Source organism: Psittacula echo (assembly GCF_963264785.1).
Source record: "Psittacula echo genome assembly, chromosome: Z".
NCBI lineage: Eukaryota > Metazoa > Chordata > Aves > Psittaciformes > Psittacidae > Psittacula > Psittacula echo.
This window is the reverse complement of record NC_137742.1, coordinates 28,610,503-28,636,837: the sequence shown is the minus strand read 5'-3', so window position 1 is coordinate 28,636,837 and position 26,335 is coordinate 28,610,503. Positions and strand designations below refer to the sequence as shown.

The 26,335-nt window shown below is 42.5% G+C and overlaps 2 protein-coding genes across 2 annotated transcripts; both read left to right on the top strand.

Moving 5' to 3' along the window:
* Window positions 1-591: 591 nt before the first annotated feature.
* On the top strand, window positions 592-7,609 carry TMEM171 (transmembrane protein 171; the record flags this gene model as incomplete). Its single annotated transcript, XM_080638066.1, has 3 exons — window positions 592-1,222; window positions 2,833-2,974; window positions 7,396-7,609. The coding sequence occupies 3 exons, from the start codon at window positions 592-594 to the stop codon at window positions 7,607-7,609; spliced, it is 987 nt and encodes a 328-aa protein (XP_080494192.1).
* A 6,664-nt stretch (window positions 7,610-14,273) lies between these two features.
* On the top strand, window positions 14,274-15,969 carry TMEM174 (transmembrane protein 174; the record flags this gene model as incomplete). Its single annotated transcript, XM_080637489.1, has 2 exons — window positions 14,274-14,905; window positions 15,867-15,969. 2 exons carry the CDS (start codon window positions 14,274-14,276, stop codon window positions 15,967-15,969), a joined length of 735 nt encoding a protein of 244 aa, XP_080493615.1.
* Window positions 15,970-26,335: the final 10,366 nt, after the last annotated feature.

Here is a 26,335-nt window from a genome sequence, read left to right as displayed (position 1 = left end):
TATGCTTTGAAAAGGTATGCATGAGAAGATTTAAAGTCCAATAATCATCAGTGTTCATTTGCATTAAGTTTCTTTCTCTCAAGAGCTCTCATTTTTGCCATTCACTGCAGAAATTTCCCGTAGCTTTCTGCTTTCAAGGGCAAAGGTAGCCTGTCCTTGTTCAGGTAGCTTGTCCTTGTCCTTCAGCCTTTGAAAATAATATCGCCTTATTCATAGGACTGTGTATCTAAAGAAACAATTCATTTAGATGTGCAGCAGCAATTGCAGGGTTTTTTTCAGTCTACCTATAAAGCAGGTTCTGTCTTTTCATCAGCATTCAATGGCAGCAGACTGAATTAGGCCCTTTAATCCATAATGGAGGTACTATAAAACAGAAAATAGACCAAGTATATACAATATAGGCCGAGTAGCAAATGCAGAAATAAACATTGTAATGTAGCTAGTCCCACTATTGGTTTTTTTTTCTTATTATTTTTATTCATGTGTTTTCATGTTCACAGATCTACTGTAGTTTTCTGCCACTTAATGCTAACAGGAAAAACAATCAAACAAAAAAAACCCAACTCATCTGCTTGAGAAGATTCTGTTGTAATGTATCCAGTGGCTGTTCCTGCACCAGGGGGTGAAGGAAATAATGGACAACATGGGAAACTTATTTTTTTCCTTTTTGTTTGTGGAGCTGTGTTGCTATGCGCTGGATTCCTGCTTTCAGTCTTTATTCTACAGTCATGCCCATCTGGAACATTCAGTGACTGTAACGAGGTCCTTAAGGCTGCTGGGCCTGTGTTGGCTGTAAGTGGACTGGTTTGTATTTTACTGGCAAGATCAAGGGCCAGATTGTATATAAGACAAAGAGAGTTGCAGAATGAACAGGTGTACAGTCTTGTTTTTTGTCGTGGGAACTGTCAGTTTGCCCAATTTCTCATATTTGGATTCCTGTTTTTAACTAGTGGAATGCTAATTAGCATCTTGGGCATTTGGGTTCCTGGCTGCAGCCCCAGCTGGCACACCATACAGCTCAACCACACTGGCAGCTCTGATGTGGACCTCCAGGGCTGTGGATTCCTGTCTCTTCAAATCATGGGACCTTTGATTGTGCTCACTGGGTTGTGTTTCTTCGTGATAGCTCATGTTAAAAAGAAACAAAACTTAAATCTCAGCCAAGAATCTTGTGAAAGTGAAGAACAACCTCAGAGGCCTGAACCTTTTCAGGTTACAGTAGGTGGGTAAATAATGTGTGAACTTTACATTTGAGAGTTAGTAATAAGGGTTTTTTTCCCTAATTATTTACCTCTGAATATTACTTATTTGAGGTCTAAGCGTGTCAGTTCTGATATGTCAAACCAGCCAAAACAGAAAAATGTTACTTTGTCTCATACGGTTTTTTTGTAAGATCAGTTCAGTTACCATTCTCCAAAAGGCAAAACCTTCAAGAGAGCAAAGGGTCTTACTATCTGTGCAAAAGTAGCCACGTAATCCAACACAGATTAGTCCAATCCCATTTCCTTGCCCAGAGGGTGTAGCTGACACTGCAAATCACAGGTGTGTTGACTTCTGTGACTTTATTTAAGATTTATTTTAGCCTTAAGCTCTGACACCTTAAACAGAAGAATCTGTTTTGTAAGAAGTGTGCTGTATTTCTTCTAATCATGGCCACTGCTTTCATCAGTCAGAGATGTAATTGCGAAATGCTTCTGTAATTTCACAGTATTTGGGTAAATGTGGTATGATGGCAGGGAATGCTCCTTTGCATGTACCACTGCTTTTAATATCCTGTGAGCACATTCTATACGTAGGTTATTCTGATAACTTTCTACCTCTCAATCATAATATGGCTTGACTGTCATCTGACTGACTGGACTTGAAATTTGTTATACAAAACTTTTTTACTTCTGCCTGTCAAACCAGTGTACAGACCTCTAGCCTGGTGACTATTAGAAGATGTGAAGGTGTAAAGTCAGTTTTCCAGACACCAGGACAAATCAAAGGTCATAGAAAGGAATTCAGATGGTTTTTAAAGACAAGGAAGCAAAATTGGTGGATTCCTTTTATATTTCCATCAGGAATAGGAAACTGACAGGCTGAAGGCTGAGGTCTGGTTGACATTGTGGCATTCTGGAACAATGGTAACTCAACTAGAAAATACCCTCACCTTACTCAATATTTTTGATGCTCCCGGACCTGTCCCTGCAGACAAATTACCAAGGAAGAAAGGTGCCAGGCAGCTGTAAATGTCGATATGAATCATGCAGTGAATGATAGATACAAACTTTCTGTTTGTTTTTAAAAAATTTAAACTCTTTGATTATGAAGTTGAAATTGGCAGATATGCTGCGCAGTACACTTAATAGTGAATTATGCATCAATAACATTGTGGTATTAATATGACATGAATACTTTTGTTATAACTCTGCAGTACTGTGGAGAAACTTAAGATGCACTATTTTAGATTTGTGAGGAAAACTAAATATTTGCTTATCCTTAAAGTAAGCCAACAGTAACTGTGCCTTGCACTTCCAGTTTAGCCAACAGTGAAGAGGTTTGTGTCTCTTAGCTAGATGGAGCACTTCCTCTCCCCACCTGTATTTTCTAAATGAAATCTTCCATTTGTCAATGTGCTGCATCTTTATTCTGGGATAATTTTGATTTTGAATGTACCTCCAATGTACTTTAATAGCCCAGAATATAACAGTTCTATATGTGTGAGCATTGCACTTTATCTTAAAAGGTAGATAAAGTAATTCCAAAGATGGGAAATATTTTTGGATACAGTTATAATAAACAGCAGTGCTCAGTTTTTCAGAGGTAGTAATTGGTGTTTTTTTTCCCTAGGTGATACAGTAATGATATTCCCACCTCCACCACCTCCTTATTTTGCTGATCCTGTGTCACCAACTGTAACACATTGTCTTATGTCACGTGGTTTGCCTACAAGTGAAAATCCCCCACCGTATCATTCTATCTTCAGTGATGGGTAAGACTGTTTTCTTCTCTGTCTTTGGAAATCTGAGCTGCTTCTCAAGGTATCCAAGACCACACTCTAAAGTAATCACTGTGAATTAACTCTCTGCTAGGCACTAGAAAGTTTCCTAGTGTGTCATTGGACTTGCTTCAGATACCTCACTTGAAATAGCGTTAAAATATCTTGGTATGAAAGGGCAATCACGAACCACAGAGTGTCCTTTATGGGAGTTAAATTCTTACCAGTTCATTATGACTGAAAAGAACTTCGATGCAGTAAAAACAAAGCCTTAAATAAGTGGTCTTATTTAAATATAGTCAGATTAGGTTTCGTCCACAGATTGCCCAGGAGAAGGTGCCCCTTGACAGCAGTGCTTCAGTGTCATGATACCTGCACTGAAAGATTTTTCTCTGTAGAACCAATGCAGTGAGCCCTTAATGACACCTATCCCCAGGCCCTGTGACCCTGCAACTCCACTTTAGTGGCTTCTGTTCCCTCTGTGACCATTAGCTTACTGCTTTGAGGAAGTGAGACCTGCTGTGCTGGTCTGCCTTGTTCCAGCTGTGGCAGTGTGTCAAGATAAAAGGATACCTTGATATGGCAGGAGAAGAGCAGGAGCTCTAAAAGGAAGGTTGCAATGCCAACTTTATCTCAAGGTGTTGTACCTTACCATGCATCCAGTCTTCCATAGGTTGAGAACAGCTGATTGGCTAGGTGCTGCCACTACCAAACTGTGGGAAGAAGAGCTGCCAAGTGACTGAAGACGTCCAGTCTACACAGGGTTATTTATCCCCTGTGGGTTACCACCAATGGGTTCTAACTTGGAGGTGTAAGAGGTACTGCAAGACCCATATACTAGGGCACAGAAGTAGATCTGGCCAGGAGAACTAGATGCCACATGCCTAGAGCCCCCAACTCATTTTCAGGGCTTTCATGATCCAGAATTGACTTTACCTTTAGGAAGGTCCTATGTCAGCTTATTTTTGATCTGTGAGTCAGTAGGTAGTGTGGGACTTCTTCACTGGATGACTTTAGTTTACAACCTGCAGTATCTTAAGCACCATCACTGCAGAAAAACTCCAGCCTGCCTGGCTGTGTCCAATCGTCGTAGTTGTTCATCCATTGCTTTAATAGCTTTCCACTATACTCCAGGTTTCTCTACTCACACAAGGCAGTGTATTCCATGACCAGCTGTGTGCCTGATGTCGGCACACTTCAAAACTCGTGCTAATCTTCCTTTTGAAGTGAGCAAGCATGAACCTTCTTCCTGTGCAAAGTCCTAAATGTCACAGGAGGAGGATACCTGTGTTAGCAGTGGTACTTATTCTTGTTACCACACTGTGCAGCCATGTCTGTGGTTTTTCAGTCATCCTTTGAAGTGTACCTGGTGGATTCTTGAGGCTCAGCCCCACTGTGTGAGGCATTGTTCTCTAGTCAATCATTTTCAACGGCTCGTCATATTGTCTTTAACTTCCTAGTGCCCTCCTCCAAATATTTCCTCTCTATCTTTGCTGGAGACAGCAGATGCCGCCTTCTGTTGCTGTTGCTACAAGCCAGACTGGTTTTCTGCTTTTTCTCAAAATCACTGTGTTGTGGTTTTTTAACATAGAATAAACACCTCTGTCAAAACCCCTACTCAGTCTTCTTGATGACTGGTGTAGCACTCTCTCTAGTGCACAGTGGGACTAGCCCCCAGACAAAATAAAATGGTCATTTACATACCACCTAGAGAGGGAAAACACTCAGTGTTTGGTTCCCACTGACTGAGGTCCAGCTTGAGATTGATGATGTGTGCTGATACAAAGCCTAATAAATCCTAGCTATGCACGCAATTAATGGTCTGAGGGTTTTCCACTTAAATTGTTTCAGAGAAAGTACTTTTTGTACAAAGCTGATGAGAACCTGTTGATTACTCAGTGCCATAAACACGTGCCAATTCAGGATGGCAAGGGCGGATGTAGGTATGAGATGTCGGGTTGATCAAGTGAAGGTACTTTCCAGAGAGCAGTGGCTTTCATGGCCAGGGATAAATTGTTGTGCAAAGAAACATTTAATTTCGTTAAGTATAGAAGTCTTAGCCTGCTGTCAGATTGCAAGTGAAATGTATCAGCTCTCAGAGCTGTACTAGTGCAATTAAAGGATGGCCAGAGCAAACAGGAGAGGAAATAAACTGCTGCTGCTGAAAGAAGGAATTTACATGACGTATCTGTGTCCTGATTGGGCTGGGTGGAGGTGTCCAAAGCTGGAAGGTGTTTCATGCCAGCTGCTGCTAGTCCTAGAGCTAAGCGTCAGACATGAGCATGCCTATGTCCAGCATGCGCTGTAACTCCCTTCTGGCATGTACATCCCAGATGTACACACAAAGCAAATGGATGTATATGGAGAAATTATTTGCCCCAAGTGTGAACCTGCACCTCCAGTAGCTCTGAAACAGATGACTCAAATATGGTCCAAGAGCACTCTCAAAAAACATTGTTTAAATACATTTAGCAGACCAGGCTGGAGTGGATAACTGGGAGGAATACAGGAACACCCATGTTCTGCTGTAGCCTTGTAAGCATCTGGGAGAGAGAGTATGTGACTCTTATACCACCTGTCTATAAGTACAGTGCACTAAACTGAGGGACACAGGTGCTCTCTACCCTTAATTTCAGGCCCTGAGTTCAGATGTGGCCTGCCTGCCCATGTTTGGTAAAATATGTGGATTACCAAAGGCTGTGAAGGCATGCAAGCAGTACATCCTTCACTGAGAAAGGAAAAACAAAGGGTGGTGGGGGAATGTCAAAAACAATAGTTCCTCACACTTCTTGTGAGCTCCCCCTGCTGGTGCACATAAGGTTACCCCTCTCTTTCATCCATTCTGCTACAAAATCCCCTGCAGCTGGATCAGCTGCCTCAATCCATGAATGTCCAGTTCTTGTGCTCTGAACTTTCTATGTGATCACATCAACTCAATCCTTGTTGATTGCCTGTCTGGACTTCCCTGTCTTGTGAACATATGTACACAAGATGGTAGTTTGTAGCCCAGCTTGTTTCTAGTGGAGTGGGCAAAAGACCTCAACCTTGTATGTTGAAACCTTGACCTCTTGCTTTGGTGTTCTGTGGCTGGCGGTGATCAAACTGTTGCCCTTCAGTGCTTCCCAGGGTCTTCACAGAAACCCTGTGAGCTGATACCACCCACCTCTGGGCATTTCACTCAATCATGCTCTCCCATGGCGCAGCACTTGGTCACGGCCATGGCATCTTGACTACTGCAAATTGGTTCCCAAGCCCTTTTCATGGAAGAGCAGCAGAGGCCTTGTTCCTCCTAACATAGCGCCATGGTTGAAGATCCCAAAGCTGGAAGGGCATGCCAATTTCGTATGTGAGTGGTTACTAGGCAAATGTGATTTACTTTTTCAGTTGCTCCAAGTTCTGTCAGCAAGTGCTGTGCCAGAGGCTGTGCTGGATGAGAGAGCTTGCAGGCAGCTGAGTCATGATCTGATCCCAGACATGGTTGGTTTTGTACTGCAGTCTGTTATATAGCACTTCAGCATTCATCTTTTAGTATGTTCTCTCTCCTTTAAGCACACACCTTCACACACCAGTAGCACCACTGAAGATAAGATGCTCTGTATTCCTGCTCCTCACAGTACTGGTGGGTGACCAGATGTATGCACAAAGGCAAGTGTCAGTTCTTGGAATGAGTCATAAGGAATGAGGAGTTCTTCCCTTCCCTTCCCTTGGAAAGCAGATGAAGCAACATGCTGAAGGCCAGCCAACTCCAGGGTGAGATGAGCAGGGTGCCAGAGCCATGTTGTTACAACTGATGGGGATCTAGGTATGATGGTCAGAGGAAGGTAATGAATATTTGGCTGCCCTCCTTGACTGTCACTGAGAACTTGTCAGTCTGGTCGTGTCCAATTACTTCTGTTTCTCCAGCTCTGAGCAGGATTGCTACTCCTTATGTCTGTCATGGGTTTCTGGAAAGCTTAATAAAAGTTTCAAGTTGCCTTTCATGTAGGATCTCAAATGGCTAAGGATTGTGATTTTTGCAATGCAATTCTAAGTCTTTTAATTTTGTAAGGGAAGTGGACAGCATGTATGTGATACACTACAAAAGGGAAGATATGTCAGGAGCTAAGGATCAGAAGAAGATTTAGTAAGATTATGAGATAGCTGTGCTAGAAGCCCCTAATACCCATAAGCCAGGCTGTGACTGGTGATGTGAAAAGCTAGAAAGGAGCTTGTTTGCCCTTCCCTTCTGAAGTAATAGAATTTTCATATGAGTCATAATGTAGCCTAGAGAATGAAATCGTAATGCTTATGCAATTTATTTGCTCCAGGGATTTTTAGGGAGCATGTGTGTACATGTATGTTTATGTAAGCCAAGTGGAATTTCACTCACTGTAGAGAAATTAATTATGCTAATATGCAGTTTCGTGTTTTTGTAGAGCACAGCTTGCAGGCGATGAAAGAACAGTTGCTGTTAGAGACTATGAAACCATATATACAATTTCTGGAAGCAACTCACCTTCAGATATTTTACCAGTGCTATACCTCTCCTCTGAATCGCCTCCAAAATACGAAGAAAAAGCATCAATAACAAATAATGAATATTCTTCATCTTCATCTGTTTCCTCAGCCATATCTGACACCAGCTTATAAAGGACCGTCAGTTAGACTTTATTTTTAAATTAAATTGTACATTCAGATTTACAATTTTTGAATTTATTTACATTTTATAATAAAAATAATAATGTTGGCTGTGTCTAATTTTTCATCAAAAAAGCATAAACAATGAATTTGGGTTTCAAGGAATATTAGATAATGCTGGACATCTTGAGCAAGTAGTCTGAAGGCATTCAGTTTGCTGTAAGAATGTTAAATGCTCATCTTGTTCTGTTACAGCTTCAATTTCTATTTTTAGTTGTTTATATAATGGAGGCACTAAGTAGAAGCCAACTTTTTTTCTTATTTTAATTAAATCTGTTTGGAGCTTCAAAAAGAAATAATTAGGAAGTGTTTTTATTTCTATTTTTGTATGACTTTTGTGGAAAATACTGGTTTGCACAGTAACTGACTTCATATATGCTCTGAGAACATCACAAAAAGGGATGTTTAAGATTGGGACCAAGTATGTTATGGAGAACTTAAATGGTTAGATTTTGGTCTGCCTGGTAATAACATTCCATAGCTTGATTTAGACCCTCTCTGGTACTTATGTAAATATAATCCCTAGGAAGATCAGTTTTAACAAGCAGTTAAGAGCCCTAAAGCGGCACTGAGGATAGTTAATAGGCTAACAGTTTAACTGTGATAATGACTGATTTCAGGAGGATTATACAGCTGTTATATATATCATCATTCATGGTTTATACAAGGAGTGCTTATTTTGTGAGAGTGAGAACCTCTCAGCCCAGTATGTTCCAGACGCAGATGTTACTTATCAGCAAATGCAAGAGAGGCAGATTCATGGAAAAGCATGCAGTGGATGTTTTTAACTGACATAGCAATTGACAGACCCTTCAGAAAACAGACCTCTTAGCTCCTGTGTACCTGTGCAGCCCCTAAGCAGTAGCTGCCTGCCTTCAGGGTGGAGTACAACAGGTTCTAGTTCTATTATGCCATTGTTTGCACTTATTCCTGAACTGGAGGATTTGCTTGTAGTAGGTAAGGGTAATTATCAGGAACTGAGTTGCTGCTAACACTTCACAACTTACTCTGAACCCCATTTGAGAAAAATAGACCTCATTCTATGCCCAGAAGCAGAAGGTGGGAGAGCTCCTGTTCTGACTTGGTTCAGCATGGTAAACTTAACCAGGATTAAAACATCTTGCAAGAGTGATCTCTGTCTTGTTCAGCTGACACTCAACACCTGCATGATCTGGGACCTCAGCTACACCTCAACTTGCCTTCTGTCTTGCTGAGTTTCAGGGAACATGGCTGTAACAGAATGCAAGCTTTAAGTACCTGAGTTCCTTCCTGTGCCCAGGGAAAGGTGATTGCTTCCTGTCATCTTTCTGTGAACATGCCTCTCACCTGCAGGGCTCTTTGGAGATGTTCAGGAGCTCCTGGATGTGGCCATTTATTTACGCTCCTGTGTTGTTCCCTCAGTCGCGCTAGGGCAGCTGTTTGTGCAGCTACACAAAACCAAACCAGCCTGTGAGGGAGGTATATTTAGCCAGCAATAGAGTTGAGGGGCTTATGCGTGAAAGTAATGAGTGAATGCAGCACAGAGAGGGATTTGGCATGTGGGAGCTGATTAAACTGACATGACTCAGCCATGGGAAATGTCTATATGAAGAAAGGGGATCCACAAAAGCCAGCAAGTGTTTCGTCATCTTTTCTCTGAAGTGTTTTTTACCTAGTGAGTTTTTCAAGGATGCTGTTCCTTGAATGCCTTCTGTAGTCCAAGCTATGGTTTACCGTATTTTTGATTTTTTTTTTAAAGCTTTTGTTTCTAACCTGATATTTAACAGTGGTGCCCACTGGCATGCTTGATTCATGAATACAAAGCCTTGTACATGTTGAAGGAGCTTGTCTGTCTCGGAATTTGTTGTGCTATTACATAGCAAGTAAGGAAGCTGGGGTATTTTACCTAAAAGATCCTGAGGAAACAAAGACCCACATTGGCTTTGTTCTGTTTTTTGAATTACAAATGAACACTCATTTCACTCATCAAAAAGTATTTGAACAAAGAAATCTTGAAATATGTCACCATCTTAAAAAAACAGTCACATCTAATTGCTAACTCTATAGGTACTAAACTTTTGTGCTGCCTGCAACTTGCTCCATCAGTTGTTCCCAAGATGTACCTGACAGACCAGACAAATCAAGCAGAATATGTTGAGACTGAGCTGAGACCCCTGGAACTGAAACATGATCTTGTTTTATTTCAAGGTTATTGTGTTTTGATCTTGTACTGAAGAGTCTGTGAATCACTTTATTTCTAAAAAAGTAGTCTTCAAGGAAAGCATGCTTTAGAAAGGTGCTGACCTGACTCTTTGGAGTCAGCACCTGAACTTCCCTGGAAGGGTAGGTGTTACTTATCTCTGAAAATAAGCACTGAAGACGAGTGTTTCTCTTTGTACTGTTTTGAGAAGGTGCTTAGGAAATAGTTCGGTGTACAGCTGTATTAGCTTATTGTTATTATTCGCTGTATTATTTTTGAGTTGGAGAATCACTCCTTGAAAACTCAGCGGATGTGCTGGCTGCATCTTCATAAACTGCTCAGCGCGGTGAGAGCTAACATAGCCAGAGCAGCAGTATTTGCTTACTGTGTTGTCAAAATCTGTTTCAGCAAGGTCAGAAAATGTGGGTAAGAGGCTAGCAGATCTGCCTCCAACACTGGGGGCTACCACTTGGTGAACAGTGTTAGTGGGAGGAATTTCTGATGTGGGGAGTAGGGGTGAAATGCCTGTATTAGAAAGGAAGCAACACCTTGTAAAACTATAAAAGTAGCTTAAAATAATACGGAATAGCATTTTTATTGAGGAAGTGAGATACTTTACTGTCACACTAATGGTGCTATAACCCTCTTTCTGCCCAAAGGTTAGCTTAAGTGCTTGACATACAAATGCTAGGAAGCAAATCAAGTTGGTTACTGATTCACACTTACTTAAACAGGCAAAGTGGGAGGTAAGGATTGCTTATCCTCTGGAAGTGAAGGTAAGGTCTCTCTTCCTTGCTGCCTGCACTGACATTGTTCTGCTTCTAACTGCAACAATACAACCCTTTGGATATGTGAAGGATTCATGAAAATATAAATGGATGCCTCTTCTCTACAGGAAATCATTCTGCCTCAGCAGCAGCTAAAAAGAGAAAGCTAACTCATCTGAAAAACTGAGATACCATAGATGTCTGCAATTATGCTATGTTTTAGGATAGCAACAGTCACTGGATTGCACCTGCCCCATCATTGCCCTTTGTGGTTGGTAGTGCTGTATCCATTTATCCTTTTTCCATCCTGCCTTTTCAGAGTAATGGCTCCCAGGGCATTTCTGTGCCCAGGCAGACACTTTTGTCAATACCTCCATGTTTCTGCCACAAATGTGTCAGCCTTCGTTTAGAACTGTGCTCTTTCCTCTATCACACATGTATGTATCTGAATAATCAGGCATGAAAAAAGCTTCAGTTTGGTGTGCCTGTTAACAAGATGACACTCCCTGGGAGCACATAAAACTGCCTTGCAGGTAGATGTGGTTGTGGGTAGCTGGCTGAGCCTGCTCCTCCCAGCTTATTTACGCTTTGAGGGTGGCAGTGCAGTAATCCAGGTACCAAGTGTGCAATGCTCATTTGTGATGATTCTTCAAGTACTCTTACACATATGATTTGTGTTGTTTCACTAAAAAATGCTTCTATCCCTTGGAAGAAGTCTATCTCAGACAAATCATTGGCTTCTTTATCTCCCTACAATTGATTTGTACCTACTCTTTTTAAAGTCACTCAGTGTGCAATACCATGGTATAATATTCTTTTATGTGACGTCTATGACTAAGTCCCTGGCTATATTACAGGCATGTAAGAAAATAAAACCTCACTACAATGGGCTGATTAATGTAAACAACTATGTAAAAATAAATAGCAGAAGGAGAAAAGTATCAAGTGAAGGCCTGCCAGTGTTTACTAGGATGACCAGAAACAAGTTAGAGAACTTAGGAGGTGCAGAGCATTACAGAAAACCTACTTCCAGCAGCAAGCGGGAGGATTCTGCATTGGTAATAGAAAATTATATAGAGGAATGGAAAGCAAAGCAGTGCTTGTGTTTAGGGTTAAGGTCCCTGAAGCAGCTGGGAAGAAAACTGTAGTGAGATCTGGAAACACCACTCATTCTGAAAATCTCAGTCTGACCAATTTGTTAGGTTTCACAAAACATTTGTTTATGAGTTATTCCAGGTAACAGGGGATATATTTAATAAATGAGCATATTTAAGTGAATCCCCAGAATATACACATACTTGGCAAAGGGAAGTACTGGCCTTAAAAAATCAATGTGATCCGGTAATCTCTTTAAACCTTGATATCTGCCCAAATGCAGCATTGCCACTGTCTGGGGAAATAATGACGGAAATCTGGGGAGGCTTAGAGGAAACTCTATCTTACAGGGAGGCGACAGTTTAAACGAAAAGTTGTAATTTTAATTTAGATCCTACCGCACCATACAGAAAGTGTTTTCTATCCAATTTGCTAAGTTCAAGTGACAAGTAGTCTTGAAAGAAACCACCTGTATTCTCCAGCTCTGCTGTTCACTTACTCAACAACCATGAACCCGTGTTCTAGGCCAGAGGCAAAGAGCATCAACCATGGGATGGCACAACATTCAGCTTGGAAAACTCTGACTCCAGCCAGCATCTAAGGACTATTGCGTAGGACTGAGGAAGTGTTCTTGAATGAGTGAGAGGAGGGAGGTGGTACTGCATCTGTATATATCATTAGTTAGACAACTATTATGATATAATGCTTGCTTTTAAAAGGATGTTGGAAAGCCTGGAAGATTCAGCAAGCAGTGACAAGAATGATTCATGGTATGGAAAAACCTGACTTGCAGAGAGCAGTAACAGAAGTTCATTCTGTTAAGTTTACCAAATATAAGGGTAAAGGTGACTTAGGTTTTGGCTATAATTGCCAATACAAGGACAGCTTAGCTAGTATTTCAGCACTTTCTGATTTAATTGTCATCATATGAAACCATTGCATTGCAAGCCCTAACTCTTTGCTCAAGTGATGCAGAGTCCTGACTAGACCTGGTGCTGTGGGAAAGGCTGATGTTGAGTGTATTTATCAGAAAATTTATTGGCACCCTTGGTAATAGAAGAGACATTATACTGACTTTAGAAACTACCCAGACATTTTCTAAAGGAATTCAGCGCTAATATTCCTCAAGGTCTATCTGCTAACAGTTGAGAAATTCCCATCTGCGATTGCATTCAGTTCTGAAGGTGCCAAATTCAGCGAGCAGCCCTTTCAGAAGTGAGCTGTTGTCACGCTGTGACATGAAGGCACAGTAGACTAAAGGCATCTGTACTGATTTTGAAGAAGCAGTCTGAAAGGTGAGATTTTTAGTTCTAGAGCTATTTTCATCTTATAAATATCAGGATGAGCCTGCTTCCCCAGACCTGCTGGTAGCAGAAAATAGCATTGTATGTTCTCCCACATGAGTAGTAATCTCTGTCCGGTGTGTAGTCCCCTGACATGCAAGTCAAAACAGATTGAGTAGTTCGAGATTTTTCCTCCTTAATGAATTATACAAAGATATTCTACCAGAACCCTCTGGCAGCAAATACTTTGGTCTGAAACTGTTAGGAAATGGAAAATCTCAATATTCAATTAAGCTGTCTGTTTAATATATGGGACATATGTTCAACAGAACAGTTCATTGTGGTTTAAAAAAAAATGTTGCACACACTTCTAGGTACAGGATAAGGTCCCTCGCTTTACCAGGTTAAACATTGCAGGAGATGCTTTCTCATTCCTGCAGCGGTGTGCTGTTCAGGGTATGTGGGCTTTATTCAGTGTACACTTTGGGAAAGGGGTGGAGATCCCGTAACAAAAAATGTCCACAGTTAAGAGGAAATTACAGAGCAATTAATGCTACCTTCAAACAGCTGGAAAGCTTTGGCTGGCTTGAAACAACCTTTCTCCCACAACAGCAGCTCTCCTAAGGCTGTTCAGCGTTCAGCACCCTGTTGCTGGTTACCCTCCCACCACCGCCCCTTGGCAAACTATCAGAAAGCCTACTTTGGTATTTCTTAAACCACGGGGGTTCTGGACTGCAGAGCAAGCTGCAACAGAGGTGCAGGTGTGGCTGTAAATGTCACGCTTCAGAGCACTGCAAAGCACTGCCAGCAATGCCCACACATATTCCTGCAGAAAATGGAGCTGGAAGTGATGGTCCAAGGAGAGCAAGAGTTGGCAAGCTGTTGCTGATTAAACACGTGGACAGTGTGTTGTCCATATGTTGGATGCATCAGCTGGCAGGGAGTCTATGGAAAGCTGCAGTGGCTGCAGCTTCCTTTCTCTCATAGCGAGGAAGTATCAGCAGGTGCCGAATTAAAGAAAAGGATAAACAAAGAGATAAGCAACCATGCAAGGGTGAAGCCATTTCGGAAGTGATGGTGGTAATTCAAGGAGTCTTTAGTGACTGCTTCAGGCTTCATTTCGCAGACCTTTATTCTTCTAAGCAAAGTTTCTTCTTTCACATGATGTACTCTGTTAACCATACACGCACAAAGTTCTTGTATAACTAACCTGAACCTTCAACTTTAAAAGCTCTGCTAAGTCTCTTACAAGCCCCTTTTCCCTTGAGGCAGAAGATACATTATACTCAGAAATGGAGCCAAACAGCAACAGTGTAGAAGATTTCTCCTTGAATGTCTTTTCTGTCACTCCTTGTCAGTCAAACAGATCCGATGCCCTGGTGTCAGATGGGGATAAAGCTGGTGCCACTTTGCTCTTTTCAGGTGTGTTTTTGGGACTGGTGGGGATCACTTTCACCGTGATGGGATGGATAAAATACGATGGCATTACTCACCTGGAGTGGACTCAGTTACTAGGGCCTATTCTGCTGTCTGTTGGGGTAACTTTTATTCTGATTGCTGTTTGTAAGTTTAACATGCTTACATGTAAGACCTGCAAAGAAAGAGAGGAAAATACGTCAGACCTCGACCAGACCTCAAGCGGACAGTCCTTTGTCTTCACTGGCATTAACCAGCCTATAACTTTTCATGGTGCCACAGTGGTACAGTACATCCCTCCACCGTACCCAGCGCAGGAGGGCATTGCTGTGAGCCCTGGATACCTTCACCCAGTGCTCAGCTGCTGCGGTGCTGTTTCCCCCAGTGCCTCATCAATTCCCGGCTCGGGGTCTGCTCACTTCTGCCCTGCCTACCCCCTGGATAACCTGGCTTTTACTGGAGATGAGAACTGCGCTGCTTATCATGCAGAGAATACCAGGAATCAGAGGTACTTCTTCTGAAATGCCTTAGTGTGTTAAGACACAAGCTTATGACTATTTCAAGTGCTATGTATGGTTTCAAAGGGAAAAAACAGTAGTCCAGGGTGTTATCCTTCTTCAAACAGTTGGCTTTTTGTTCTTTGTTAGAAGTATTTCTTAGGTAAAGACTATGGAGACATACTTTTTCTGGAAAGCATTATTATCCAAATTAAATTCAGTTATGAATCCCTTTCAATTTTCTGTCTACTAAATCTGTTATTTTTGAAGATACTAGAATATATGCTTCTGTTTGGGGGGGAGAGGGAGGGGGGTTATGCTTATCTCACTACCTTTAGACTGTTGACCAGAAAGTTATTTTATCTACAGCCAGAGGCTTCCACTCAGTCACAACACGAGTCAGTGCACAAACAGCATTTGTAGAACAGTGCAAGAATCATTTTGGTACTAGATGTTCTCATTCCTATTACCCTTGGTCACAACATGCTCCTTTCCCACTGTAGCAACCCTCCAGCCCTTACCTTTTTCCTGGTTCTGGGGCATATACAAGACCACTCATATTACAGAGCAGTACGAAACTCCTTTAATCGGACACTAAATAATTTTATATAGTTCATTTCTCTAAGGAAAAATATTCTTATTATAGGAATTACTCTAGAATTATATCCTTCCTAGAACACGAGTCACTTTTAGTTCATTTATCAAAGTCTCTTTGAAAAACTGCTGACTGACCCATTGTTCTCAGCAGTATGTGTGACAGGCATGGGCAGCATGAAACCAAAGGTCACCTCCTGATGCAAAAAGAACACAGCAAACAGTTCAACCCTAGTAAAATTTCATCTCACAGCATTTTCTCAAGAAGTCAGGAGGTGCTTTGCGCAGATAAGGATGGCAGAATGCAGCACTGAGGTTACTTGCATGCTTCGTGTCTATTAAACTCTTTTTTGCACTTGCTTCCCTTCCCATTTTTAGGTCAGAGAACTGTTCCGATGAGCCAGAGGAACTGCTAGAAGACTACGCCTGTGGTGACTTGTCGCCTCCACGTTATGAGGAAATATACCCATTCTCTTCATAAAATGACCATGGATAACAGACAGCGATTCTAAGACACACCAGCTTTTTAATCCCCAAGAATCTTTTCTTTAAACACTTGCATGATAAGCAAGTATGAGCAAAATCTTGTTACTGATACTTCAGTGTCCCTGAAGATATTTAACCAATTCCTTCTTTTTCTCAGAATTCATTAGCCCTTTGCTATGCAATTTAATAGCAGAGCTATTAATTATTTAATAGCAAAATTATTAAGAGCAAAGCTATTAAACTCAGGGATCTAAATCCATATTAGGATTCCGCAACAAGAAGCCTGATTTTCAGATTTGCTCACCGGTGTGAACTGTGAATGCACAAGATGTTTGTGGAAGGTCATGACTGCTCCTGCACATTCATCATCATTAGAAAACACCTGATTTATTCTTGGTTCATTTTCCCTCTGCTTGGGATTGCTTGGGAAACTTCAAAAATCCTCAAGCATCTGATCCATGAAATTGCCTATAAAGTCTTAATTCTGTCCGATTCCATAGACCAGCTCATTCATTAATAAGTGCAGTCTACAGATTAGACTTCCTCTGCTTGGTCCACCTGTGCAGCCCAGTTCTATAGGCATTTTTGGAGCACTCTGCTTGAACTGGAACAGAGAAAATATAAACAGTGACCTCAGTTCCCTTCCTCACCTTGATGGGATGCAAAGCACTGTCTCTCACCAGGAGTCCTACCAACTACTAGGTTAATGTAAATAAGGAAATGGGACCTTTCTGAAGCCTTGACAGAGGGGTATGGTCCTACCAGTTTTAAAGCCGTTGGAAATCAGCTTCTCACTCCTGCACTCTCATTCTATGGGAGTGGTGGTACCCCTCCTGAGGTCCCTTCTTGTTTGAATGTAGGTCCTAGCACACAGCTCAGGCTGTAGGTTCCCCAGAGCATCCAGGTAATCCCAGGGCTACAGTGGACTTTCTTACTCAACTTCAACTTTCAGGATAACATGGTTCCAGGAATTGTACCCACAAATGGATTTACAGCCATATAAAACAAAGGATGAGATGCATAGGCTCTGAAATCTTGCAATCCAGAATGAAGGTCCCAAAACCTTTCCTCAGGAGATGTCTGAACACCAGAGTAATGAGAATGCCATGAGTCCTTTCATTTTTATTTCGTATTACAACATATGCTTCAAATTCTGCTTTTGGGCATGCCTAGAAGTGCCCTGGCACAGCTGTGTCAGCATCTACCCATGCAAGATCCCCTCAGTTCTGCCTATTTCCCTCAAATAGCTCAAACCAATGTGTTCTCGTTGCCCACATCTGCTGGAGCAGGCAACATGCAAATTGATCTAGAGGGAAATGATCACCATCCAAAGTAACTGAGCGGTGTGCTGCTGGTGTGCCTGCTTGTTAGTCTCGTGGCCTGGAATAGCATGGCTAAAAGCAGGTGTCCATTGTCAAATGCATGAACTTTCTCTTACTTACCAACACAGCTGTCTCAGCTCCTGCCATTTGTCATTGATCTGTGACTGATCTCATTCCTGGGGGCTAGAGGATCCTGATGTTGAGCACAGGGAGGTTATTTGGGATGTACTTGGCAGCTGAGCCAAGCCACTGAGTATCCATATAGGCTCACTAGCAATCAGAAGACGTAGCTTTGGATGGAGAGGTGCATTCATAACATTGTCCACTTGCATGGAGCTTCAGGTGCACACCAAGCTCCCTGTCCCTATATTTAGAAGGTGCCAAGAAATAAAGCACTTTTGAGGAGCACTTAACAACCACTGTGCTTCACAGTGATGAATATGACACTGACTGAGGTCGTATTTGGGACACAACACTTAACCAGCTGAAACCTGGATTAGTAACTGCAGCAGCAATCACTGGACAGTGACTACAAATTATGTGTGAGGTTTTTACCCCTAGGGAAATATGGGGCACACTGATTTTCAGCAGCAATGGCCTGGTGTTGGCAGGTAGATGTGTAGTTGGAGAAAGGCAGGCAATCTGCGTTCAGCTTGATCTCTACAGGACTGAGAGAAAAGAAGATCTAAAAATACATTCATGTTTCTCTTATGGAAATCTCTTGTTTTGCTTCCAATATTTAAACAAAGGTGAACTCATCCTCCTTCCACAGCAGGAAACTGGAAGGTCCCAAATCCCCAGTTAGTTCCACATGGACACATCACCACACTTAGCACATAGTTCTGCTGACTCCAGCAGGGACTGCAGGAGCACAGAGGTCAGGCTTGATGGATCCAATTGCAGGACCAGGGTCAAGATTTCTACCCAATCACCCTCCCCCACAACAAGAAAACTCCTTCAGTCAGAAACCGGACTTTTGCTGCTGAGCTTTTCTTCTCATATTCATAGCAGAAGCATGTTTCATGGGGTAATCGTAACTTCATTTTTATGACACCAAATTGTACTGTCAGAGTAAATATGAGAAATCCAGAAGGTTGCACTGCAAGCCTCATATTGGTTTTAAGTTTACTTCTGTAGACACTAAGTTCACTGAAAGAGCCCTGGGTTTATTTTTAGAGGAAAGGTTGAACAAATAAATTTAAATAGCGATGTATTAAAAGCTTGACCCATCAGATGCATTCTGCCTGAATTTTGTAGGAGGCTTTTCATGTTGCACAGATATTTGAGAAGCTCCAGTTTGACAACATTTCCTTGCTGTACTGAGTGTTAATTATTGTTTTTAAGAACAGAGCAATATTCTAGGAAGGCTTTCTTCTTCCTCTTCCTTCCACCTTCTACTTTCATACTTTTTTCTATTTAGACACCTTTTTTATCTTTAGGGGGGGTTTTACTTTTCTTACTGTATCTTCAGTGATATAACCATTACATGAATTCAACTCTCAACATTATGTTCTTTTTCTGTTCTGCTGAGTGAAAGAACAAACCTATTTGGCCAGACCTTCAACCAAGGTGAACTGACACAGCTCTGTTAGATTGACTGATTCAACTCCTCAAAGCACCCAGAAGACTGTGTTTGAGATTTTGTTCAATCCACTTTTCATTCAAACCAGTGATCTTTAAGCAAAATTGCCTTCTCCCACATTGCCTGCCATACTACTGCAACCCCGCAAAATAATGCTTTATTATAGTTAGATGTGTCTCAAATTCTGGCCATAGTGACAGAGTGTTGTATGTGATTTCACCAGAGGCACCTGTTTCTGTCACTGATGCTCCTGTGCAAGTCTCTGCAGCACATACCTGAGCTGAAAGCCTGCACAAGCCAGTGTTCAAAAGTAGCAGTGCTCAGATCCTGCAAAGAGTTATTTTTAAACTGAATTGGGATTTAGGAAAATGGGGTCTTGGGAAAAAAATAAACCTGAAACCAGGGCTTGTTCCTTTCCAGAGTCCTACTTGCGCACAGGGCAGGCCTGCAGCACAGGGGCCCTGTGGGATGCTTGGGGATGCAGTGCCCTGGATTCTGCGATGACCCCAAGCCTCCTGTGGTGACCCAAGGGGCCAGGCCGCCTCCCCCTGCCCCGGCCGGTGTTCGGGTGGTGGAAAGGTGATCAAGTATTAGAACAGGCTTCCCAGGGAAGTGGTGGAGTCACTGTTCATGGAAGTGCTCAAAAAACCCTGCAGATGAGACCTTCAGTGGTATGGTTTAGTGGAGGTTCTGGCAGTGCCGAGGTAATGGTTGGACTCGGTGATCGTAAAAGTCATTTCCAACTGAGGTGATTCGAGGATTCTATGATTCCAGATTCACCCCGAGAGCAGTCGGAGCCGTTCGCCCGGACACCTCCTCCCGACCAGCGCTCACCGCCTGCCGATGCCCACCGCCGCCGCCAGGGGGCGCCAAAGTGCCCGGAGCGGCAGCTCCCTGGCCAGAGTGGCGGCGGGGGCGCGAGACCGGGACGGAGGGGCCGGGGCCGCGGAGTGCAGGCGGAAAGCGCGCTGCTGCTGTGCCGGGAGCTGCGTCCGTTTCGCGGCACAGAGGCGCCGCGGGCCCGGCCTTCTGCTCAGCCGTCCAAGCTGAAACTGAACGGATTTAAAACGACCGTGTGTCCGCACTGACTCGGGCTGTGGCAAGGATGCAGAGCCAGTACGTTCTCACCTGCTGCATTGTCGTATGCCACCTGGCTTTTGAGCCGCGACAGGTGAAGGCTTTGTCCCTTAATACAAGTGCTAAAGATGCCATTAAAAAGTATCCTGAGCTCCCACACCACTGAGAGTTTGAGGGAAAATAATACCTGTGGTGAAAGACCCAGCAAAATCACTGAAGAGCTGAGTACCCCCACTCTCACAGGAGGAGTGGAAATCCTGAAGGACTTCAGTGTCGGGAGGTAAACTGTACAATGCACTTGCATCCACACTTTTCCTCCTCATCCCTGTGTCTGATCGGACAGAATTCCCTCTGCATGAAGGAGCAGAAGGAGTCCAAGGGTCATTTGCAAAGAAGTAGGGCATGATGTTTGTACGCAGCACGTAAGGTAATCTGTGCCTGCTGCAAGTATCATTATTGGCACCACTTTAGCTGTCAAAGTGAATAGACATCAGCAGGACATGCTGGACATCGCTGTATTGCCAACCCATCCCTGGATGTGAACCAGCGTGTCTGGCAGAGGAGCATACAGCGCAGCCAGGTAGGAACTCACAGGCTGTGCCTGCATTAGCTGAGCAGCACTACTCAGCAGGAGTGAGGCAGCAGGTGTGGAGAGCCCGGTGTCCTCATTCACTGCATGTTTCAGAGGTTTGTATCAGACTTTGTCCTGTGCACTGAATGCCGACCAGCAGCTGAAATACACAGGTTGCTCTTCTAGGGTGTATTTTCTGGTTCAGGTTCATCCAATAGGCATTATTCAGCTCACATCTGTGACATGACGCAAAGCCTGACAGGGCAAGTGGGGATCTCAGGGAGAGTTCCTTCAAAAGCATGTGATTTAGAAACATTCATTGCCCTGCAGGCATGGGGTGACTTGCAGCAGCTGCAAGAGTTCCATGTGTTGCGCATGTCCACAAGGAGCAGACCCTTGTGGACCTACATATATGAGAGGCTTGCCTCAGCTTACTGACAGTAGTGAGCTCATGGGGGACCCTTTACCAGCACTGATGGAGGTTACTTTGAGAGGTCTCAGGGCACAATATTAACACCTTCAAAGTTACACGGAGTCTAATTCTGAGATGTATCAAGCCTGTGTCTGTCTTCCTGAGCTACATTTGCAAAGTGATGGAGAAGTTTTTTCCATGGGAAACAAGCTAAAATGTCTCTCTAGCTCATGTGGTCAGTCAGCAAATGCCCTCCTGAACCTCACCCGTAGTGATAACAGCACAGGGTTATATATGTGCTATGTGTGGCAACTCGAACTAGCAGTTGAATGCAGCTACACATGCTACATTCTATTTAGCAAACACCATGGGACATGCTGCAGCTGTACATCCTATGTAAAATCCTAGGCTGAGGTTATTGCGCTCTTATTTGGGTTGTATTGTCTCAGATTTTTTTGAAAGATAGTGGATGCTTTTTGTTTATTTTTGCGTCAGTCTGTACAGCAGACATTGTGCTGGCTACTTAGGGAACAAGGGAACGCTATTTAACAGCCCTCGGTAGATAGAACCATAGAATCAAATAGGTTGGAAAAGACCTTTAATATCGTCGAGTCAATCACCAAACCATATCACTGGGGGCCTCTTCTACAGGATTTCTGAACACTTCCAGGGACAGTGACTCCACCACTTCCCTGGGTGGCTTGTTCCAATGCCTGACTACACTTTCAGAGAAGAAACAGGCAAGACAAGGGTTAATGAGCAACACAGTGACAAGGGGTTTTGCCACCCTTTCACCCCATGGGGTTTACAAGTGCTTACAAGGCACAGTTGCTGGAGTGCCTGCAGCAGTGAGACACACCACTGGACCTGCCTGTCCTGGATGCCCTTACGCTGTAATGTGTTCCTATCCCTCTTTTCTGCCCGCACTGCCAGCTGCAGAAAAGAGAGATGGCTGTGTATTTTCATATTTCACATTGCTGCAGCTTCTTCTTTACTTACGGTGAAGTGGATCAAGAGCTTAGCTTGAAGGTAAAGCTTCAGACTTTGTTAGCCTAGAGGCATACCTAAAGAAATACTGAACAATAGTGCAGCCCAAGTAGGTGACTGCTAAAAAACAGAAATTGTTTTAAACTTCTAACCATGAACCCGGTGGTAGCTTCCATGCTAACAGACACCACTTGGGGTTCCCTTCTTGTTTCTCTGCTGCTCTGCAACCCAAACCCAGCCAGCAACATATTAAACCATCATTTGGGGCAGCATTGGCTTGTCACAGCCTCCTGTTCCCAGGTACCTTCCGCACAGCATTGTGGTTGGCTCACACAGCGTGGCCTCACTCAGAAGCCTGGCAAAACTGCAGTGAGGATGCTGCAGTTTGCACCTCTTGGGTGGTTTTGTTTGTCAGCCTTTTGTTTTTCGCCAGTTAACATGAGACCTTCAACATTTATGTAGAGCAGGGCAGCAGTCACCATGCACCTCTGTAATGGGTCTGTTACCTTTTTCAGTAAAACACATTCTTTGGATGAACAGTTGGCCTAGCTCTGCTTATACCACCTTAAGGGAGGAAAGAAAGTAAACTAAGAAGACCTCAGCAGAAATTAATCTCTTCAGAACTGTGAAAGTGCAGTAGGATTTTTGCCACAAAACAACAGTTCCATGTTGTCGTGGTTTAAGCCCCGGCTGTAAATCAGAACCACACAGTCCACTTCCCCCGCCCCCCTTTCTTCCCTCCGCTTCTGGAGGGACGGGGAGGAGAATCAAAAGAATGCAACTCCCACGGGTTGAGATAAGAACAGTTTAATAACTAAGGTATAACACAAATCACTACTGCTACCACCAATAGTAATAATGATAAAGGAAATAACAAGGAAGAGAATACAACCGCTCACCAACCGGTACCTCACCCCCACCCCGCAGTGATCCAGCCCTTCCGGGAACTCTCAGTTCTACATCCTGGGCATGACGTGCTGTGGTATGGAATACCTCTTTGGCTAGTTTGGGTCACGTGTCCTGTCCCTGCTTCCTCCCGGCTTCTCCTCCTCCCTGGCAGAGCATGAGACTCACAAAGTCCTTGGTCAGTCTAAACATCGCTGTCATCAGCTCTGTTCCGAGGCTGAAAGTCAAAAACACAGTGCTGCAACAGCTACTAAGAAGGAGAAAAACTGACTGCTACTGCTGAACCCAGGACACCTGCAAAATCTTCCTGGGAAAGGAAGAAGAATAAAAAAAAAAAAAAAAAAAGAAAAAGGAAAAGAAAAGAAAATTATACATAGTGAAGTCACATAGCTTCAAATTTGTACATATGTAATCCATTAACATTGTGGTTTTACTAATCCTGATAAAGCGTTAAGGGAAAATAAATATTATTTTTGCCATATTTGCTTAAATAAGGCTTATATATTCCGCTTCCCCAGATTTTGCCCTCAAAATCAGAGGTACTTGAGTGTTACATGGTGCGCCAACAGTCAAGAGTCTTCTATGACTTTTTGGTCTTCTGCTTGTCCTTCCTGCCCTCCAGGCTGGTTGGACAGGGACTGATCAGAACACCCATAAACTGCACCATCCTGACACAGGAGCACAGAGTACCTTAGCATCAGGGTTCAGTTTTGACCAGATGCCTTTTTTCACAGACAGAATAAGCACAGTTGTGTCTGTAAAAGCTGTGCAAATATGCACATGCTTCGTCTTTACAAATCAATCACATCAGATACAGGCTTTATTCTTGTATTTTAAGACCCTCAAATGAGGCCTCTATTTGAATCTAACTCTTCCAAGTAAACACGTTTGAGTTTTCCTCCTAGAACTGCATTTCAGAATAAAATCCATTCTATTTGAAAAAGCTGCAATATGTATGTGCAAAGCATAAGAATATGCAAACATTGACACACATGAGCCTCAGCATGCATATTCAAAGAATAGAATGATTTTCTTAAAAACTCCTGCTTTGGGGCTGTGTCAGTGTGGACTGGACTAATGCAACAATTGATGAGAGACTGCAGCACTGGCAGCATCAAAGTGGAAAAGATTTGCATGGCTCCTGCTGTGGTAGGCAACTGCAGAAGCCCTTTCTTAAATTGTTCAAGATCAGTGTTAATATTGTTAGGATTTGGCCTTGCCTTTAGTGTGAGGAAAAAGGCAAGGCAGAGTAAGATCCAACATGGCTGAAAAGAGGCAGCCAGGTAATGGCAGGAGGGTGGGGGATTAACTGGTTTTGACATTATGCTACCTGCTTTAAATGCCTTTACCTTCTCAGCCTACACTCTGTGTGCTGCACTTAATATTGATGGTTAATCAAAACCAAGCAACAAATGTGTTAATCTTTAATGTTTACTTATCCATACAGACCAGAAGGTGGTGGCCCCCAAGGTAGCACTACTAAGATATTTTAGTTTTATGTTGCATGTTCAAATATTTTATGTTACCTTCCTGTTATTTTCACAAAAAACAAGCTCTCCTCCATCTGTTTAGTAGCAGAAAAAGAAATCAAAATGAGTTGCTAAACTGTGTTGTTGCTTCCAAAGAATGAAACCTGAATGTGTATAAACATGCCTTCATAATCAAACCTGGGCTTGTGATCTAACTGGATAATAATTCACTTGTAATATCATTAGCTCAGAATGAGTATCAGCCTGAGTATTGTTGATGCAGGTGTAACTTAATGAATTCAGGCTCATTTTATCTGGCACTTAGTTGCTCGTATAGGTGTTGTGAGCATTACATTCTGAATTTTTTCATAACAAGCAACACCATTAAGCTGCCACAGACCAGTATAAATCAGGTATTTTTCTTAGACCCTATAAAACAACTAACAAAAATGTTATGGTTGCCAGATTCACCATGTGCTTTTATATATCCAGCAGGCAGAACTGACTGTAATTGTTTTACGTTTTGCTTGTATTTTTTGCAAGTGTTTCAAAAGTACATGAAAAGCAATGTGGAAATGTAAAAGAAATAGCCTAGTCTGAAGAACTCACTGTCAAAGATGTAGAGATGATAACACGATCCTGAACATAGAACAGGATCTCTGCTTGTGTGCTTCTCTGCTGCACTGAAACACTTATTTTAGCCAAGATACATGCACATTATGAGCAATGAGGACAGAAAACTGTGTGTAATTGAAGAGTCACATGCCCACTTAGAGCACCTTGGAGTGCAAGAGTGCACGTAGTTGATATGCCCATAGAATCATAGAATCATGGAATGGTTAGGGTTGGAAAGGACCTGAAGATCATCAAGTTCCAACCCCCCTGCCATGGGCAGGGACACTTTACACATGTGAACATGCTCAAAATGCATCTTGCTTTAACCTGTACTATGTTGCTGAAGACTGAAAAATAAGAATGGAAATATTAGGAAAAAAGGTATCCATCAGTATTTTTCAGCAGTTGATGTTATTGTTCATTGCTTATCAGAGCATAAATTATTTTAATTATTTTATTTAATAGGAGTTACAACACATTGTATAATAACAAAAATATGTCAGAATTTGTCTCTCCAAGATAAATTTCCCGTCTTCCGTTCACTAAAGGGCCATCTAATCCTAATTTGACGTCCCTCAAGAGCAGAACTGAGCAGCTCTCTTGCCTCTCGCCAGTGTGACTAACTTTGCCCTGCCAGAAGCAGAACCAAGAGAAATCCATATGCTTCAAAAATGGAAAATTGCACACTGCCTTGTGTGTTTCATATGTAAATATGTTTTTCAGCCCGCTGTGAAAACTTCTAAAATTCTCATTATCTGCAATACTGGAATAAATTCAGCCGTGGTTCCCCAGGCCCAACCATTTAAAATAATGTCACTTGCCCCCAGGTATGCCAGATTAGACCAATACATTTGAAAAATAATTTTCTTCATACCAGATATTTGCTACCATTTACCATCAGCTTTTGAAACAAAAGAATATGATGAACTCTTCAAACCAGTTTTAATCAACTAGGCGGTAGATAATGCCCAAAACAGAAATCTTTGCTGCTATTCTAAACAATTTGTAATTAACGTATGAATAAACAGCATATTTGAATTTTCACCAACACAGCTGTTTTCCCCAGGAAATCACAGTTAAAAGCTGAAGTGAATGTTCCTTTTGAAAGTGGACTTTGTTTATAGAAATAGTCTTAGCAGTTATTGTCTGGCAACGCTTTGAACTCAGAATTATATTCCATTGGTAGTTTTAACTTTATAATCTTAAATAGATAGAGTTTGGTTGTACAAATGCAAGCAAATTAGGACAGCCCTCAAAGAGCTGCCTTTAAGCAGGCTTTATTCTATCCCATGAAGCTTTGTAATTCTTTCTGTTATTATTAATAGCTGTTAAGTGCTGACAGCATGCTTGGCACTGAATGAAACGCAGAAGTAGACATGGTTCTTGTTAAGGGTGGCCCTCGGGAGGCCATTTACTGTGG